Raw genomic sequence first — 18,521 nt, forward strand, 5'->3', positions numbered from 1 at the left:
AATATGGAATTTTTATCAAGGGCAGTGGCTCACACCTATAATCCCAGCACTTTGGGAGGCCGAGGTGGGCGGATCACTTGAGCCCAGGAGTTTGAGACCAGCCTAGGCAACATGACAAAACCCTGTCTCTGCAAAAAATACCAAAGTTAGTTGGGTGTAGTGATGTGCACCTGTAGAATCACCTGAGTCTGGCAATGGAGGCTGCAGTGAGATGAGATGGGGCCACTGCACTCTAGCCTGGGTGATACGAGTAAGACCCTGTCTCAAAAAACAATCAAACAAACAAAAAAACCCATGGATTTTTGATGCAGTTTGCATTTTAGTTTATTTCATTTCTACTGCTCCCTCTCTCTCTGAATCAAATGCCTTATCTCTTTAGGACTGGTAGATGGGGTTTTATTAGTAGGTACAAAACTGACTGTTAAGCAAAGGATACACTACATTTTAAAAAGAACATCAGCAACTCCCTAGTGGTCTCGTGGTTAGACAAAATAAGTAAACACATAAATATAACAGCAATGACAATGCAACAGAAAACCTCAGTTATCCTGGGAAAAACTCTTCCAGACACTGGAAATGAACACTTCTTTAGTGATTAGTTTCATTTACTAAAGAGGGTTCACTCTTCAGGGAGACAGCAGAACTAAAGGGAGAAGCAATGTGAAAACACTTCAAGGCTATAAACTTACATAAAGGTAAATCTTATCAATAATAAGTACAGAAGATTACACGTTTGATAAGTGCGAGTGTAGCAAGCAGACAAATCTTCCTCTCCTGCCCTTCTTTGCTCTGGTAGGTTCTGGGGCAGAGCTAGGCTCAGCTCACTTTCTGCTCATCCTTGCTGATTTAATTCAATGAGTCGACCTGCAAACACGGCTAGGGTTCCGATGATGCAGACGAGCATGAAGACTCCGAGGAGAATGTGGTCCATCACCATTGCAACGTACTTCCACTCCTCCGCTGCCTGGGAGAGAGGAAAATGTTAGACAGAGTCTCCCTAAGGTGGTTTGCATCATCTAAGGGCCCTTTAATTTGTAGATCTCTAAGTCCTGCCATCCCTTGGCTGACATTATCTTTATTTTTTGAATAGATTATTTACAAAGTGATAACTTACTAAGGTGGTCTAGAGGTGGTCACCAGGGTTCATCTCAGGTCAGAAGCTGCCTGTTGTATGCCACCTACTTGTCAAGTCAACTCACCATCTGTGCTTATGCATTTGACCATTTAAACCCAGAGGCGTGGATTTCAAGCCACAAAGCTTACATTGTTAGACTCCTGGTCTGACTTCATGGTCTCTGCGATGTACTTGATGCCCTCGATGGCACTTTTCACCTCGGGGTGTTTGATCAGGGGAGAGTGGAAGCCCATGGGTGGAGGCCCTGGCTTTCCAGAAATGTCGGAGATATCGATGTCTTCTGTAAAAATCTTTTTGTCTTGCTTTTCTCTAGATGGTCTTTTCATTGTGGAGAAAAACATGATATTTGGGATAGTGTCGATAAAAACCTAATACAGAAAAGAAATCCATGCATGAGAATTATTGTCCACAAGGAAAGCATAAAACTCTGTCTTTGAACTATCAGTGTGATTTGGGGCAGGTCATTCAGTTTTTCTGGGCTTCAGTCTTCTTGTCCTTAAAACAAAAGAACTATACTAGATTTTTCCAAAGATCCCTCTGTATCCTTCCTGTGAAATGGCTATGGTTAACAGCGATGATTCTGTAATGTGAGAAGTTCGCCACCGGAGGGAGCCCATGTGCAGTCATCGACCTGGGGCCACCAATGAGCTTAAAAGCTTCAGGATCCCTTACAGGTATGGAAACTGCCTTGGCAATGTATCACCCGGATCAAATGGTTAAAGAAGGGGCGCCTCCACTTCAAATATATCCCACAAAACAGCTAGACTGTTTTCTTCTGTTTCCTGTTCCTGAAGAAACTGCAGTACAGGTATTGCCAGGAGCTGTCTAACAGCCTTTACAGAAACAGGGACTCTTAACTCTCTTCTTAAAAGAGTACATTGTGAGCAGTAGCTTCTTTTGTCAATTCCTGACAAATATTTTACATTCTGCACAAAAGATCCTGGACTTCAGTGTCTCTGTTAAGTTTTGTCAAAGAAAGACATATTTGAAATGTTAAATTTTTAAATTCAGTAACGTAAATATTTGAGAGCAAGTCCTTCACTAAAAGTCACCTTTTGACCCTCTCTTATGAGGAACCCCGCATCTCTAGCCCTCATTCTATTCTCAACAGATGATTTCACCAGCAAAAAGTCAGCCAGTCTGTTCACAAATTGGAAAACATACAAAAGAAATCTCGAGAATTTCACGGCATTTCAATAAAAAGAGCCGTTTGTTGATCTTCTCTAATTAAAGAGATTCTTTAAACTTGAATTTGAAATGAGCTTTGTTAATTCTGTTTTTCTTTTCTCTCTGGGAAGGCTACAGGAGTTATTTATTCCTAAAAAGAGGCCAAAGAAAGTTCCTTCCAAAAATTCTAAAGCCCAGAAAGAACTCAGTTCCAGCCGGGCGCGGTGGCTCAAGCCTGTAATCCCAGCACCTTGGGAGGACGAGGTGGGCGGATCACAAGGTCAGGAGATCAAGACCATCCTGGCCAACACAGTGAAACCCCATCTCTACTAAAAATACAAAAATTAGCTGGGCCTAGTGGTGAACGCCTATAGTCCCAGCTACTCAGGAGGCTGAGGCAGGAGAATGGCGTGAACCCAGGAGGCAGAGCTTGCAGTGAGTCGAGATCGTGCCACTGCACTCCAGCCTGGGCGACAGAGCGAGACTCCGTCTCAAAAAAAAAAAAAAAAAAAAAAAAGGAACTCAGTTCCTAAATAGCCCCAAGTATTAGCTAGAAACCCATTGGTTCCTCGAAGGGGAGGCCTGTAGATGTGCCCCCACGTGGAGTCTGCAAGGGCCTCCCCACTCACCTTCCGCACCCAGTCGGGCATGACATGGGTGCTGGGTGAGCGGTGGTGTGTGTTGATGACGATGACGGTGATGATGATGGAGGCAATGACGAACACCATGGTGAACAGCATGTATTTTCCAATCAAGGGTACAGCACTGGACGTGGAGGGGATCAGCTCCACGATGACCAGAAGGAACACAGTCAAAGACAGTAAGACAGAGATGCTCAGAGTCATCTTCTCCCCTGGAAAGACAAAAAAAAAAAAAAAAAAAAAAAAAATCCCACAACCACCTATCTGGGTTGGGCTGCAATGTTCCTCCCACCCCACCATTTCTATGTGGAAGTCCTGAGTCCTGGGACCTCAGAACGTGACTCTATTTGAAGACAGGGACTTTAAGGAGGTAATTAAATGAAAATGAGGTGATATGGGGTAGTGAGTAATCAAGTATGACCGGTGTCCTTATTAGGAGAGGAATTAGGACACAGATGCGTGGACGGAAGGCCATGGGACACAGGAAGAAGATGGCCATTACAAACTAAGGAGAGAGGCCTCACAAGAAACCAACTCTGCTGGCACCTTGATCTTGGAATTCTAGTCTCCAGAACTGTGAGAAATTACATTTCTGTTATCTAAGCCTCCCAGTCTGTGGTGTTTTTTGTGGCAGCCCAAGCAAACTCATTCACTGAAACCCAAGGGTAAGAGGAATGTGACTGACATGTTCTCAAAGCATTATTCTGGGAAATCTCAAAGCATTTTTTTCTGCAGAATTTCCTGTGTAACCTCCATACCTTAACTTTTCTGACAGCAGCCAGTGGCAAGCATTTCCATTAGAGGCTGCCAAGCAGAAAACGGAACAATATTTCATCTCATGCTCCAGATTTCTGATCCTTGGTGGAACCCAGGAAACTGATAGGAGTTCTGGGTGGACAAGCTGGACTCGGTGTGGCATTTCCCATCTGCAGCAGGATGCATTAAACCTCATAAAACTGAATCACCCCTGGCCTACTTATTACCCAGCAGATGAATGGGCAGCCTGGAAGTACATGTTTCTTTCTGTTATTAAGGGAGCAAGCTGTAACACCAAAACCCAAGAAAAGGACAAAATCCGAAAGGCTAAGGAGTTCTCCTTGGCATCCTGAGTGATCTTCTGATACGGTGGTTTCACACCACTCACTGTCTCATTTTCATGTAAGAGGAAGTTTGTCTTCTCACTTATTTCTTGTTTTGTTTGTTTTGTTTTGCATACTAATGGAGCAGGGATTTCCGCAGCCCCCACCTCTTTTCTGCAGACCCTTTGATCTCAGGAGGGTTTTGGCTGGGCAAACTTGGCAGCAGGAAGGTCAGGGGCTGAATGGCACTGAGGTATTTTTGTGAGGCTTGACCTCACAAATGAATATTTGTTGAACAAATATTCATTGAGTAAATGAAAAATCTTTTACTGGATGCAGCAGAGAAGCTCTGGGAGGGACTTTCCCTGGGCTGGCCTTGCTGTTGGTGCTGCTGGAAACCCTTGTGTTACCCTGCTTTCAATGACGAAGCTTTCCCCTACTGGCTGCTTCCGGATTCTAGAATATGTATAGAATGTGTGTGTATGTATAGCATACAGCGCGGATGCTAACGAGATGTTGTCAGTTCTACCTGGTGGGTAGGAACACCTTTCCAAGTGAAAAAGAAGACAACTACAAATATAAAATATTTGTCCGCTTATATAAAATTTCTTGATTAATAATTATAATAATAATAGCCAACATTTATCATCAAGCATAATCTTTGTCCTAAGTGCTTTTCTTCCTTCTTTCTTGCCTGCCTGCCTGCCTGCCTGCCTTCTTTCTTTTCTTTTCTTTTCTCTTTTCTTTTCTTTTCTTTTCTTTTCTTTTCTTCTTTCTTTCTTTCTTTCTTTCTTTCTTTCTTTCTTTCTTTCTTTCTTTCTCTTTCTTTCTTTCTTTCTTTCTTTCTTTCTTTCTTTCTTTCTTTCTTTCTTTCTTTCTTTCTTTCTTTCTTTCTTTCCTTCTTTTTTTCTTTCTTTTCTTTCTTTCTTTTCTTTTCTTTCTTTCTTTCTTTCTTTTTTTTTTGTGACGGAGTCTCACTCTGTTGCCCAGGCTGGAGCTCAGTGGTGCCATCTCGGCTCACTGCAACCTCCGCCTCCAGGGTTCAAGCGATTCTCCTGCCTCAGCCTCCCAAGTAACTGGGATTACAGGCATGTGCCACCACACCTGGCTAATTTTTTGTATTTTTAATAGAGATGGGGTTTCACCATGTTGGCCAGGCTGGTCTCAAACTCCTGACCTCAAGTGATCCATCCGCCTCGGCCTCCCAAAGTGCTGGGATTACAGGCGTGAGCCACTGCATCTGGCCCCTAAGTGCTTTTCAAGTGCAAATCATTTAAGGTTTATAGAGACTCTTGTTAGTTCCTATAATGCCCCGACAGTGTTTTTATTTTTAAAAGTTTCATTTGAGGGCCTGGTGCAGTAGCTCATGCTTGTAATCCTAACACCTTGGGAGGCCAAGGCAGGGGGGATCACTTGAGGCCAGGAGTTTGAGACTAGCCTGGGCAACATAGCAAGACTCCATCTCTATTTATTTATTTTTTTAATGTAAAAAGTTGCATTTGATTAGAAGATTGAAAAAATTGTGTTTGCAATAATTTATTTAAAAACGAGTGCAGGGCAGGCACAGTGGCTCACACCCATAATCCCAGCACTTTGGGAGGCCGAGGTGGGCGGATCATTTAAGCCCAGGAGTTTGAGACTGGCCTTGGCAACATGGTGCAACGCCATTTCTACAAAAAATACAAAAATGAGCCAAGTGTGGTGGCACATGCCTGTAGTCCCAGCAACTCAGGAGGCTGAGGTGAAAGGATTACTTGAGCTTAGGAGGTTGAGGCTGCAGTGAGCCGTGATCACGCCACTGTACTCCAGCCTGGGCAACAGAGTGAGACCCAGTCTCAAAAACAAAAACAAAACCCCGAATGCAGTCACTGGACCATGCACTCTGTGGGGTGAGGCACTTTCTGTCTTATTCTCTACGGTCTATCTGCCACATAATATTTGTTCAGCAAATATTCATTGAGTAAATGAATAATCTTTTCTCCTAGTTGGCAAGTTGGATTTAAAGTTTCGTGGGTGTTTTTTTAAGTCATTTTGATAAAAATTGCTACCTGTCATAAACTTGAGGTCTGTCTGTAGCATCTTTCTTTTTTCCAAACTTGTCTGCCGTAAATTGTTTATGAATAGTGACTTGCGGGCAGGCAGATGGGTACCCTTTCCTCCTTTCTAGTAGATTGTTGTTGTTTGATAAAATTATGTCACAGATATGATTACTCAGTAGGAGGTGAGTAAGTTGTCTAGGCTGATATGTGAGAAAGAATAGCCACTTGGGAAGTAAGGTCTTGTGTGTGAAGATGCCGCCGTCTGGAAATAGATTCTGCATATCTCTATATGCAGAATATCTCTATATGCAGAATCTATTTTCAAGTGGTGAGCAGCGGGTAAAGGAGCAAGACCAGGATTAGTCAGTATATAGAAGGTGACTTCATCGTGGAAGTGGCATGAGAAGTGTCTGGGATCACACACCTTACCCAGCACATTTCTGGGCACACAGTTGGTATTCAGCAAATAGGTATTGGTGGTTAATGTACTTTAACCAGCCTGAGCTACAACGTGCATCTTGAGGGTCATGTTCAACTCCCTGCCGCTCTGGATGTCTGCCCCAGCTGTGAACTCCACTCACGGTGACTCTCACCACTGCACACGCCCACTCAGCAAATACACCCTCCTAATGATGATGGTTCGGGTCGATCTGCCTGTTTGTTAGCACATGATTATTTCTGGCTTTCCCCAAAATAGCAGCACGAGACCCATCAGCGTCAGCAGCAGCCGTCATGGCAACCGCACCCACCTGAGTCTGTGGGCAGGTAGAATACCAGGCCAGTTAAGAAGGAGAAGAGCAGGCAGGGGATGATGACATTGACGATGAAGTAGAGGGGCAGGCGCTGCATGACGAAGTGGTAGGTGATGTCCAGGTAGGGGGTGTTGGGGCAGCAGGAATAGAACACCCAGTGCTTCCAGCCTCGGGACTCCTTGATCACCCACTCTCCGCTCTCCATGAAGTTGCTCAGGTCTGGCTGGTCGCTTTCCTGAGAAAGGAAATGAGGTTTCGAAATCCCAGGCAGGTCACCCTGATGAGGGGCAGCGTTTTGTAATCAGCAGTGACAAGGCCACAGATTCCAGCTCTGTGGGTCACACACCCAGGAGGGACTCTGGAGCACTACTTCTTTGGGGTCTTAGATTCCTTTCCTATAACATAAGGGGGTTTGGACTAGTAGCATTCTCCATTTTGGCTACACATTCAAGTCACCTGGGAGCTTTAATACATATTGATGCCCTACTGCCACCCAGGCCCATTACATCAAAATTTTTGAGACTGAGCCTGGGCGTAACAAATTAATTTAAGCTCCCATTTTGTTCTCCCTTGCCAAACAACTCGAACCATCAACCTGGATGATTCCTGAGTTCTAACTGGTACTGACAGCCTATGATTTTCCAAGGAAAAGTTGGAGACCCGAATCACACTTTTCCTGAAACCACCCTTATCATATGTGGCCACCACCTACCGGGTTGATGGCCACGACAGAGCCGTCATAGGTCCAGGTACCCAGCTTCATGCTGCAGTTCTGTTCATCAAAAGGGAAGTGGGTGACGATGATCTCACAGTAGCTTTTAAAGATGGCTGGAGGTGTCCATGTGATGTGGCCAGTGTGGTCCAGGAGCACTTTGGTGAACTTGACAATAGCAAAGTCACCATCTGCACTACAATTGGGATAAAAGAGGAAAATGGCTCCAAGTGACAGATGAGCATTCCATTCCGCTTGGGAATGTTAACAGGAGACAGCTGTTAATTATTCAGGTGCTAATTATAGAAGCGCTCTTTTGGGCAGTGTCACTTCTTATCTATTACAATGTTTCCCAAACTTGATAATAAGAATCACTGGAGTGCTTGTTAAAAATACCGAGTCCTGCACACCCTCTAAGTAAACCCTGAATCTGAGTATCTGGGAAAGAATGTAGGAACCCACAGGTTTAAAGAAATAACAGGTAACGTGGGTCCACTGCATCCCAGATTATTTTTCCAGCCCTCAGGAGTATTTGTAATGTTAATCTTCATCTATTGCCTCCTTGATGTACTGTGTTGGGGGGAAAAAAACAGGAATTTTACATAAAAGCACCTCCAGGGGCTCGTTACTGTGACAAGCAGGTTAGGGAAGGGGCCTCCTACTACTTTTGTTGTTGTTGTTGTTGTTGTTGAGACAGAATCTCGCTTTGTTGCCCAGGCTGGAGTGCAATGGTGCAATCTTGGCTCACGGCAACCTCCACCTCCCGGGTTCAAGCAATTCTCCTGCCTCAGCCTCCCAGGTAGCTGAGATTATAGGCGCCCGCCACTACACCTGGCTAATTTTTTGTATTTTTAATAGACACTGGGTTTCACCATGTTGACCAGGCTGGCCCTGAATACCTGACCTCAAGTGATCCGCCTGCCTTGGCCTCTGAAACTGCTAGGATTACAGGAGTGAGCCACCGTGCCTGACTGGCCTACTGCTTTTTAAAGAACGATTTAGAACTCTCTGGAGTGGAGTCACAAACTCAGATACCTCCAGGGCCAGACAGGTGAGGAATGAGTGCAGGGTGACACTGCTGAACAGACTGCCCCTCTCTCCTGTCAGGAAGGTGCCACCTTGCAGTGTTCCCTGATGTGCTCGTGTGGGAATGAAGGCCCAATCTTGCCAGATTTGGATTCTTCCTCAGAAGCTGGAAACCTAGATTTTTTTTTTTTTTTTTTTTTTGAGACAGAGTCTCGCTCTGTCACCCAGGCTGGAGTGCAGTGGCGTGATCTCGGCTCACTGAAAGCTCTGCCTCCTGGGTTCCCGCCATTCTCCTGCCTCAGCCCCTCGGAGTTTAAGGTTACAATGAGCTATGATCACACCACAACACTCCAGCCTGAGGAACTGAGGAGAGACCTTGTCTCAAAAAAAATTCTGGAAGTTTCAATGTTGGATTTTTCTAGAGAGGCTAAAAAACAGATTTTAATGTGATATTTCTTGGTTTTCAACTGTTGGCAATGATTTATTATTTTTAAAAATACAGACACCATGGGAGGTTCTAAAAAAACAAAATAAGCCACTTCTGCTGGCCTTATTCAGTGGACAACTTACTCTTTCCATAAACAACAGTCTGTGTTCAAGGGATTTAGCAGAGGGCAGGGTGTTAGAATAGGTGTTGAATGGGCGGGATGGGGTCTGTCTCAGTGGGATTTCAGGCACATCATAGCATATGTTGGTCCCTCATGTCATAAATCAAGAGGTTTTCTTCCCGTTGGTTTTTCCTTGGGACTGAAGTGGGCTCTGTACCTGGAAAACTGTGTGGCACTGGACCCACCCAAAGCAGCCCGAAGGGCAGAGTCATAGGATTGTCTCAGTCTCTCCCAGTAAGCAAGTAAAACAGAGTTCTCTCCTCACCAGGGTGTTCCTCAGTGAGTTTGGCAAAAGAACCAAAGGATTTTAATTGCTCTTCTCAGATTCCTACTGGAAGAGGAACTGAAAGATACTTTATCAGCCCATTTGTCCAAAAAGGTTACACAAATGATCGAAAAATTTGGCTCAAACTTGAACCCCAGGTATAATTGGACAACATGTGGCAGAAAATCGAAGCTTGAAAGGGCCTGCCTTAAAGGGTATGGTTTTCATCCACTAGCCCTGTCACCTTCCCTGAGTCTGCTAGGACACACAGCTTGTAGACCCCCAACACATGTTGTATAATGTCAGACCATAAATCCTCCGGGCCGGTGTCGCATGCTTCTGCCGGGGAAGTATGCTTTTTGAAAATGAGCATTTCCTGACAAATGAAGGGCGTATGCTAATGAATGTGTCATTAGACTAGTACGTCTTGAATAATATTATAATTTCACAACATGCAGTCTGTCGTGGGGCCCAGTGGACAGGCAGTGAAGGTATCCCAGGCCAACAGCAGCAGTGGGTGTCAGGAAGGCGTTCAGGATGTGATGAGTAACAACCCCAGTAGGCTCAGAAATATTTGGTAGGGAGGACACTGGATTCCAAGGAACTCAGCGATAGGGCATTTGGGTGCCTTGGAAAGTTGCCACACGTGCTTCAGGGGCTCTCAGGGATCAAATGTCCCCCACGCTCAGCCTGGATTCAATTTGGCTGCAGTAATCCTTTCTCTTTAAGTCATGAGACACCGTATGGCATCCCTAGCCCATCAACTTGGCTCTTGGTTTAGAGTGATTTATTTTTTTAATTTTCTAGAGACGTTGTCTTGCTACGTTGCCCAGGCTGATCTCAAACTCCTGGCCTCAAGCAATCCTCCCACCTTGGCCTCCCAAAGTGCTGAGTTTATAGGTGTAAGCCACCATCCTGGGTGATTTAATATTAGCAGTGGTGAGAAGCATTCCGAGCGCGCAGCCCTTCCATTAGGGCACTTTACTCCACCTGCCCCAGGAGCGCCCTCCACCACCCATGCAGTTTGCTCACTTGTTATAGAGAACAAAGTCTGGGCGCCAGATCTTTTCTGAAGGAATGTGAATTTTTTTCACACCGCCATAGTCATCTGGATTCCATTTTAGGTTGTAATCCACCCATTGCTAGAAACAAAGACATACAGCTAATTAAAAAGTCAAAAACAGGAGATTATTAGATTTATTTTTAAAATCTAAGATTATCAAGAGCCCTGATGTGCATGGGAATTCAGTATTGACAGAAATTGTGCTTCCATAAGAAAAGTTGGATTCAGAATTCAGCTTTCACTTCAGTAAATAAGAACAGCAAACAGCACTGATGATGTGCTCACCCTGTTTCAACCACCTTACCTATATTAACTCATTTAGTCCTCACCACAGTCCCATGAGGGAGGGTGATTACTGACCTCATTCTACAGATGAGAAAACAAAGGAACCCCCCAAGTCACGCAGCTGGGAGGTGGCAGATCTACCATGTCACCCTGTCCACCCCCAGGAAAGGAGAAAGATCCTAGTGTGAACATTTTCCTCAAGCAGGCAGCATCATTTTTAAAAAGTACCATATATTTTTCTACATTATAAAAGTAATGGCTGGGCGTGGTGGCTCATGCCTGTAATCCCAGCACTTTGGGAGGCTGAGGCGGGTGGATCACCTGAGGTCAGGAGTTCGAGACCAGCCTGGCCAACATGGTGAAACCTCATCTCTACTAAAAATACAAAAATTGGCCAGACGTGATGGTGCACACCTGTAATCCCATCTACTTGGGAGGCTAAGGCAGGAGAATTGCTTGAACCTGGGAGGCGGAGGTTGCGATGAGCCGAGATCATGCCATTATACTCTGGCCTGGGCGACAGAGTGAGACTCTGTCTCAAAAGAAAAGTAATACAGGTTGAGGATCCCAAATCTGCAATCTGAAATGCTCCAAAATCCAAAACTTTTTGAGCACCAACGTGACACTCAAGGAAATGTTCATTGCAGAATTTTGAATTTCAGATTTTCAGATTTGGGATGTTTAACTGGTGAGTATATGCAAATATTTCAAAATTAAAAAAAAATCCAAAATCTGAAACACTTCTGGTCCCAAGCATTTTGGGAAAGGGGTACTCCACCTCTATGTGCCCATTGCAGCAAAACTGGAAAGCACAATGCTATGGGTTCAGTTGTGTCCCCCTAAAATTCACGCTGAAGCCCTAACTCCCAGTATTTCAGAATGTGACCTAATTTGGAGATAGGTTCTTTAGAGAGGTAATTATGTTAAAATGAAGTCATTAAAATAGACTCTCATTCAATATGACTGGTGTCTTCATAGAAAGGGGGAATTTAAAGATATATACATGTATTTAAATATACATATATATCATACGTATATGTATTACATACACAAGAAAAACGCCATCTGAACATGAAGACAGTCATCTACAAGCTGAGGAGAGAGGCCTAGGACAGATTCTTCCCCACAGCCCTCAGAAGGGACCAACCCTGCCAATACCTAGACTTTGGACTTCTATCTTCCAGAACTGTGAGATGATAAATTTCTGTTGTTTAAGCCACCCAGTTATGGCAGCCCTAGCAAACTAATACACACAGAAAAAGCCCTAAAGTTTTTTTTAAAAAAAAAAAAAAAGCAAAACTGAAACCAAACAGGATCCATGCTTTCACCATCTCAAAATATCTACTTTCAACATTTTGGTATATATCCCTGTTACCCAGATTGATTTCCTCTGGGTCCGGGTTTAATTTCAGGTGAATAAAAGTGACATATATGCGATTATCTGGCTAAGTTACCTGTTTCAGACGCACATTGGTTGTCACGATCTGATTTACTTCATCCTGGAAAAAAAAATAAGGCATCATTTTTTGGGGGGAGAGAGGGGACCCAGGGGAGGAAACCCAGGGGTGAGAGGTCCGGGTGTGTGGGCAGCCCCCAGTGCTCTTGTCTCACCACATTGATGAGCTGTATCAGCTGCAGGCCCACGGTGACCTCCACGACCTGGTGGTGGTCTTCCACTGGCCGCACCACGCTGCTGTAGTCTTTAAATAGCTTTGCCACCAGACGGGTCTCATGTTCGGAGCCCAGGACGAGGCCAGCTGAGACAGCAGATGACACCCACACTGTCAGATTCTGCTCCCCACCCTCCAAACACATGAACATGAGGAACTGAGGCATGAGCCTCAGTTCCTTCTAATGGAAGGCACACAGCCCTCCTTGTTGAAAGGCTCCCAAATGCAGCCGTTATTGCCTTAAGTTGTTTTCCAATTACAGTTACTGGTGCAGTCCCTTACCCGGTGACAGTGGGGTATGCCAGATAATCACAACACTTGTACTTTGGACAGGTGACATTCCTAAATACAGCATGGCTGAATCAAGTTTGCCAGGTACACACACACACACACACACACACACAGGCACACACACACACGAAAAAAAAGCCCACAAAAAAGCCAATCTTGGTGTTTCAGAGCAGTGTAATGAAATCTTGTACTGGCTGCGTCAGATCTCATGATGCCATGAACAGCCAAAACTGATGCTGGTTCAAACCCTCTAGAGTGGCCATAATTAACAAGTGGAAAATAACAAGGGTTGGGAAGGCTGCAGAGAAACTGGAACCTCATATGTTGCTGGTGGGAATGTAAAATGGCAGTTCCTCAACAAGTTAAACACAGTTACCATACGATCCAGCAATTCCACTCCTAGGTCCACACCCAAAAGAAGAGCAGCATTATTTACCATAGCCAAAGGGTGAAAACAGCTCAAGTGTCCATCAACAGGTAAATGGATGGACAAATTATGGTATACATATGAACTATTATTCAGACAAGTAAAAGGAATAAAGGAATGATGTACTGACACATGCTACAACATGGATGGAGCTTGGAAACATTTTGCTAAGTGAAAGAAGCCAGACATAATGGGGCAAATATTGTATGATTTCATCTACATGAAGTATCCAGAATAGGTAAATCCATACAGAGAGAAAGCAGAGCAGGAGTTACCAGGGACTGGGGGGAGAGAGGGATGGGGTGAGACTCCTTAATATGCATGATGTTTCCCTTTGGGGTGATGAAAACGTTCTGGAAATAGATAGTGGTGATGGTCATATAACATGTGAAGGTACTTAATGCCACTGAATTGTATACTTTAAAGTAGTTAAAATGGTAAATTTTATGAAATGGGTATTTGACCATGATTTTTAAAAAATACCACTGCTGGCAGGTACACGTCCTAGTTAACTTGTTAAAGTAGAGTGAAAACTGTGCTTTGTTGACCTGGGTTTGGGGCTCCTACTTGGAACACGAGCGATTCCAAGGAATCTTTACTACATTTCCTTCAGGATAGAGAGCAATATCATCTAATACTCTCAGAACCCACGGCCCCCTTTTCTATCTACAGCTCTTTTCAATCTTCATCAGCCTCAGATGAAGCAGGCGGGCAGATATCCTCACCTGAGATTCAGGGAGGTTGGACCACTTGTCCAAGGTCATGTGATCAGTAAGGGCAAAGCTCGGTTTAGAATCCTGTCATTCTGCGCTGAGCTCCTGCACTAACTCTTGATACTAACAGTGTGTTGTAAGCTGTCCTGGAAACTCACAACTGCAAGTGCCACTATTCCTAGGAGAAAATGTGTTCCAAATCCCAAGTGTCTTATGAAGGATCTTTGTAACTCAAGCCTTCCGTGCATTGGGGACTGTGTGTTCAGAGCTGGGAGAGGAAGTAGACACATGATGCATTTGCCTTCATTCACGTAACCAGATCTCCCCTTTCCACAGGTTATTGCTGAGGCTGCAGTGCAGTAGCACAATCACAGCTCACTGCCGCCTCGACCTCCCAGGCTCAAGCAATCCTCCCACCTCAGCCTCCCCCAACCAAGCAGCTGGGACCCCATCTCTATAAAAAAATACAAAAATTACCTGGGTGCGCACCACCACACCCAGCTAATTTTTGTATTTTTTATAGAGACGGGGTTTTGCCACGTTGTTCAGGCTGGTCTCAAACTCCTGAGCTCAAGCCATCCACCTACCTTGTCCTCCCAAAGTGCTGGGATTACAGGCAAGAGCCACCTCACATGGCTAGTTTCACAAATTTTCTGAACCCAAAATGTTCCAAGGGCACTCAGTGCCCAACCATGCAGAGATTTCACATGACATTTCCCCAAAACCATCTGCATCTGAGGACTCTTGAAGGGAATATGTTGTTTGAAGATCCAGTTTTTGCAACCACCCCATTGAGCCCCTGGGACTTGATAATCCTTCTGTCCTCCATGCATTTTCTATCCTGGGCCTCATCCCTCCCACGGTGGGGTTGCAGACTGGAATGGATTACTGAGCGCCTTGGCCACTGAATTTGAAGCTGTTGCTTTGGCCTTGCCTTGGGCTGCTTATTTTTAAATGACTGTTCACTCCAGTTTGACAGGAAGAACATATTAGAAAGCAGAGGACAGAGCAGATGGTCAGCATTATGTAGCAGGAGGACTACGCAGAGCAACCCTATGGCCCACTAAGAGGAAGGGGAGGATGACAGAAGCAGGCATAATCAGCATTTCAGCGACAGTCACCTCCTCCTCTCCCACCCTAGCCAATAACAAGGTGTCTGTTCCTTCCTTAAGGAATTTGTAAGGAAGGAGGGCTTCATTTCTTAGATTGGTTCACTGGTATTCTTTTCTTTTTTCCTCCCCAAAGCAGGGTAGAGTGATAGAAAACTCACAGGACTCAAAGTCAGAACTCTATGATTCCCTTCCCAACTCCAATATGGCCTGGAGAGTTGGATTAGTTCTTCACGGATTCAGTGAATCACAGTAAATACTTTTGTAAAAAGGTAGGGCATAAATAAACAAATATGCAGATAAAATATTAAATAATGTCAAATCTCCCTTTTTAGCAAGATTATATTTGTAATCTTTAGTCAGATGATGGTAACATTAATTTATTCATGAACTATTTATTGAGCGTTTACTGTAAGCAAGGCATTGTTCTGGGACCTCTGAGATATTCAAAAGTGAATCCTTCTTCCTACCCTCATGGAGATTGACATTTGTCATTTACGTAAATAACTGTGAACAAGTTGGAAAGTGATATGCCATAAGAAAGATGGCAATGAGGTACTTGGGATTCCAGAGGCAAAGAGAAGAAAAAGTTGAAGTGAAAAGTGCTGTATAAATAGAACAGAGATCATGCTGTGTTAAGCTAACACAAGAAAAAGGTCCCTGATATAAATGACAATTTTGTCCACAAAGGACTGATTCTAAGAAGGGAAACTCAACCACAATTTCAAAGTGTTCCTTTTGTACCACACTGGTTCCGTTTGTATTTGTCTGTAGGAAATAGCTCCCCGGGCTGGTCAAAACAAAGTTTGAACTGTTACTAGTCCTTATTAGATCATTATTATCTTAGATCATTATTATCTTAGATCATTATTATCTTAACCTGATCCTGTATCTCTTGCTACCTTTGGCTAGTTCAGGCTGTGTTTTCTGACTGTGAATGTAATAAACCGAGTCTCCAACTGACCACATTCCAAAATGTATAAATTAAGTGACCTTGGGCAGGTCAGCTTTAGCTTCCTTGTAATAAAAAATTGAGGATGTTGGACTGCCTGATCTAGCTCTAAATTTCTGTAAAACACCCATGGAAATCAATGCCAGCAAACTCGAGATTTGCCCTAAATACATATCACATACTTCTTTAACAAGCTAATCATGCATTTTTGGTTAGCAATAACCAAAATCCTAAGAGCTCTCTTAAGGATTTTTACATTAAAGCATATCATTTAAGAATTTTTCAGTGAGTGTCGTTTTGCACACACACACACACCAAGTCAGCTTTGATTGGACAGAGTCCAAATCCCACAGGATATAATTTATCTGAGTTTAGGCTCTTTCACTCAACTCTGCTATTTGAAAAAATTAATAATAAAGCTTTTTGCCTCTTGCCCAGAAGGCCTGTGTTTTTCAGAGCAATATTGGAAATGAAAAATCACAGGATGTCAGCCACCTTGTTTCTCAGTTGGGATGATATCACCAGTAAACTTTTATGTGAAGCAATCAGCAAACATCTCCTGTTTCCCTCTAGCGGAAGTCTGGGATTCAGGATGGTGTTTCAGCTGCTGTGTTAGGACACATTCCAGAGTAGAATGCAGGTCAAATGCCGTGCAAGGTTTTATAGTTTCAATTCAAACCCAAACCTATATATAGTAACATCCTTTAAAAAAAAAAAAAGTAGATAGGAATGCATTCATATGGAATTTCTTTTTTATTTCACAAATTCAAAAAAATTACAAAATACTTCTGTCTCTGTGGAGAGAGTTTAGTTACGATTATTAACTGGTTTCTATCTCCAGCACATGTAGCTGTCAATCAGTCCTCTTTATTATTAGAATTCTCCTGGGGCAGTAAAAGGACTTGTTAATTCCATTGTGTGTGATTATAAGGCACTGTTCTAAGTCTCTGTCGTTGTTTAAATATGAACCCCAGGACACTACCATGGTCCACAAGTGGTCCAGGTCCTACAAGTGGTGCAGAGTGTTCAGAGGGATGAGTTGGCTGCCAGGCATGATGGAGGGAGAGACGTGTGTGTGTACCTTGAAGTCTTTGATCAGGCAGTTTCTATTTTAATTAGATAACGCAAACTAAAAATCTTTATCCAAAAACTCAATCAAGCTAACATCAGGAAGAAATTGACAGAGCAGCCTCTGGTTGGGGAGGATCTGCCGTTTTGTGGTCTCATCAAAGAAGCAAGACTTTGATTGGGGGCCTCCAGGACTTTAGCCTCAAAGGAGAGCCCTCCCCGATCCCCTGACCCCAGCACTTACCTGAGCAAAGGCTAAAGAGCAGGAGGAGAGGCCAGGGCTCCATGGGCCACCGGAGCTGGTGTGGACCAGGGCAGAGTGGTGGCCTGTACTTCTCACTGGCACTCTGACTGGGCGCTTGGCTGCTGGAGGGTTTGGAAAGCAAGTCGGCTCACTAGAGCTATTGTTTTACACCACCTGTTTGCGGGAGCGACAGCTGGGCTGCCCTCAGCCCTGGAGCCCAGGGAGTTACTGGCACTGTACACCATTACAAATGTGCCTCGCTTTACACAATTGCTTACCCTTGACAAGCTGAGTATGAACTGCGTTATATTTTAAATGCACCAGGAGTCAGATCTTAATGAAAAAAAAAAAATGTATAGAAAGGAAGGAATTATTTTGAATGGTGAGCAAACCGCCTCCCTTTTGTGTAAACCAGAACCTCCTCTCTGTGGGTTGATTTGATTAGGGACATTTGGTCTGAGTAGATAGTCAGCTGTTTGTCCTAAACCACAAAAATCCACATTCTGCAAACATGGCTTCAGTTTCATTTCCTCTGCCTCAGTGTTAGGCTGAGGGTGCCGGGGGGCTTTTGTGACTGCCTGGATTTCAGAAGAGTGTAGCTGGTGTTGAGTCCGCTGCTGGAGAGCCCCCATGCTGATTGGGTTTGGTTTTTAACAAAGACGGCTTCTTCCATAAAACTGACTTTACTGGCCCCCAGAGTGGCTGTTCCAACCCCTGCCTCTGTATCAGGCAATACCTATCCCACACGAACCATTAGCTGGAGCAAATTGCCCACGTCCTGTGCACTGTGATTCAAGTGAAGAGTAATTACCGGGAAAAAGTGTCCCACCGCATCAGCAGTTGTTCCGGGTCCCTGCCTCCTTCCATCCGTTCCTCTGCCCACTCTCTCACTCAGGGAAGCAGAGAGCAGAGTGGTTCCGCTTTTCAATTCTTTTGCTTGAAAAACATCCTGAAAACCAGCAGTTAGTAATTTCTCAGTCTGAGAAGTATTGTTACCCGAGCTGCGCTTCTTTGCAGGGCGTGAGGTGGGTTCACAGAAGGAGACAGTTATTTAAAAGTATCCTGCCTGTCCTTCCAGGCCTCCTTCCCACATGGAACTAGGTGAGAAAGGTCCTCTCACCTCAAGCCCACGACAACATCCTGACAGATCCTCTCATTCCAGTGGATTCGAACAAATCATTAGAGAAGGGGCTCGGAGGGCAGAGGAGAGAGCTGCAAGCTCATACTATTTATATTTTTTGTTTAAACTGTGGGAGATCAGTTAACTGTTTGCTA

At 44.2% G+C, this 18,521-nt stretch overlaps 1 protein-coding gene across 1 annotated transcript; it reads right to left on the reverse strand.

Annotated features, from left to right (window-relative positions):
* Positions 1-292: 292 nt before the first annotated feature.
* LOC105483205 (cholinergic receptor nicotinic alpha 1 subunit) lies at positions 293-18,213 on the reverse strand. Its single transcript, XM_011743926.2, has 10 exons — positions 18,058-18,213; positions 17,247-17,368; positions 12,384-12,529; positions 12,227-12,271; positions 10,457-10,566; positions 7,526-7,721; positions 6,811-7,048; positions 2,932-3,155; positions 1,264-1,503; positions 293-964 (listed from the first exon to the last, which is right to left on the reverse strand). The coding sequence occupies exons 1-10, from the start codon at positions 18,111-18,113 to the stop codon at positions 833-835; spliced, it is 1,509 nt and encodes a 502-aa protein (XP_011742228.1). The 5' UTR covers positions 18,114-18,213; the 3' UTR covers positions 293-832.
* Between the last annotated feature and the right edge of the window lie 308 nt (positions 18,214-18,521).

This window comes from Macaca nemestrina, chromosome 11, assembly GCF_043159975.1.
Source record: "Macaca nemestrina isolate mMacNem1 chromosome 11, mMacNem.hap1, whole genome shotgun sequence".
In the NCBI taxonomy this organism is placed as follows: domain Eukaryota; kingdom Metazoa; phylum Chordata; class Mammalia; order Primates; family Cercopithecidae; genus Macaca; species Macaca nemestrina.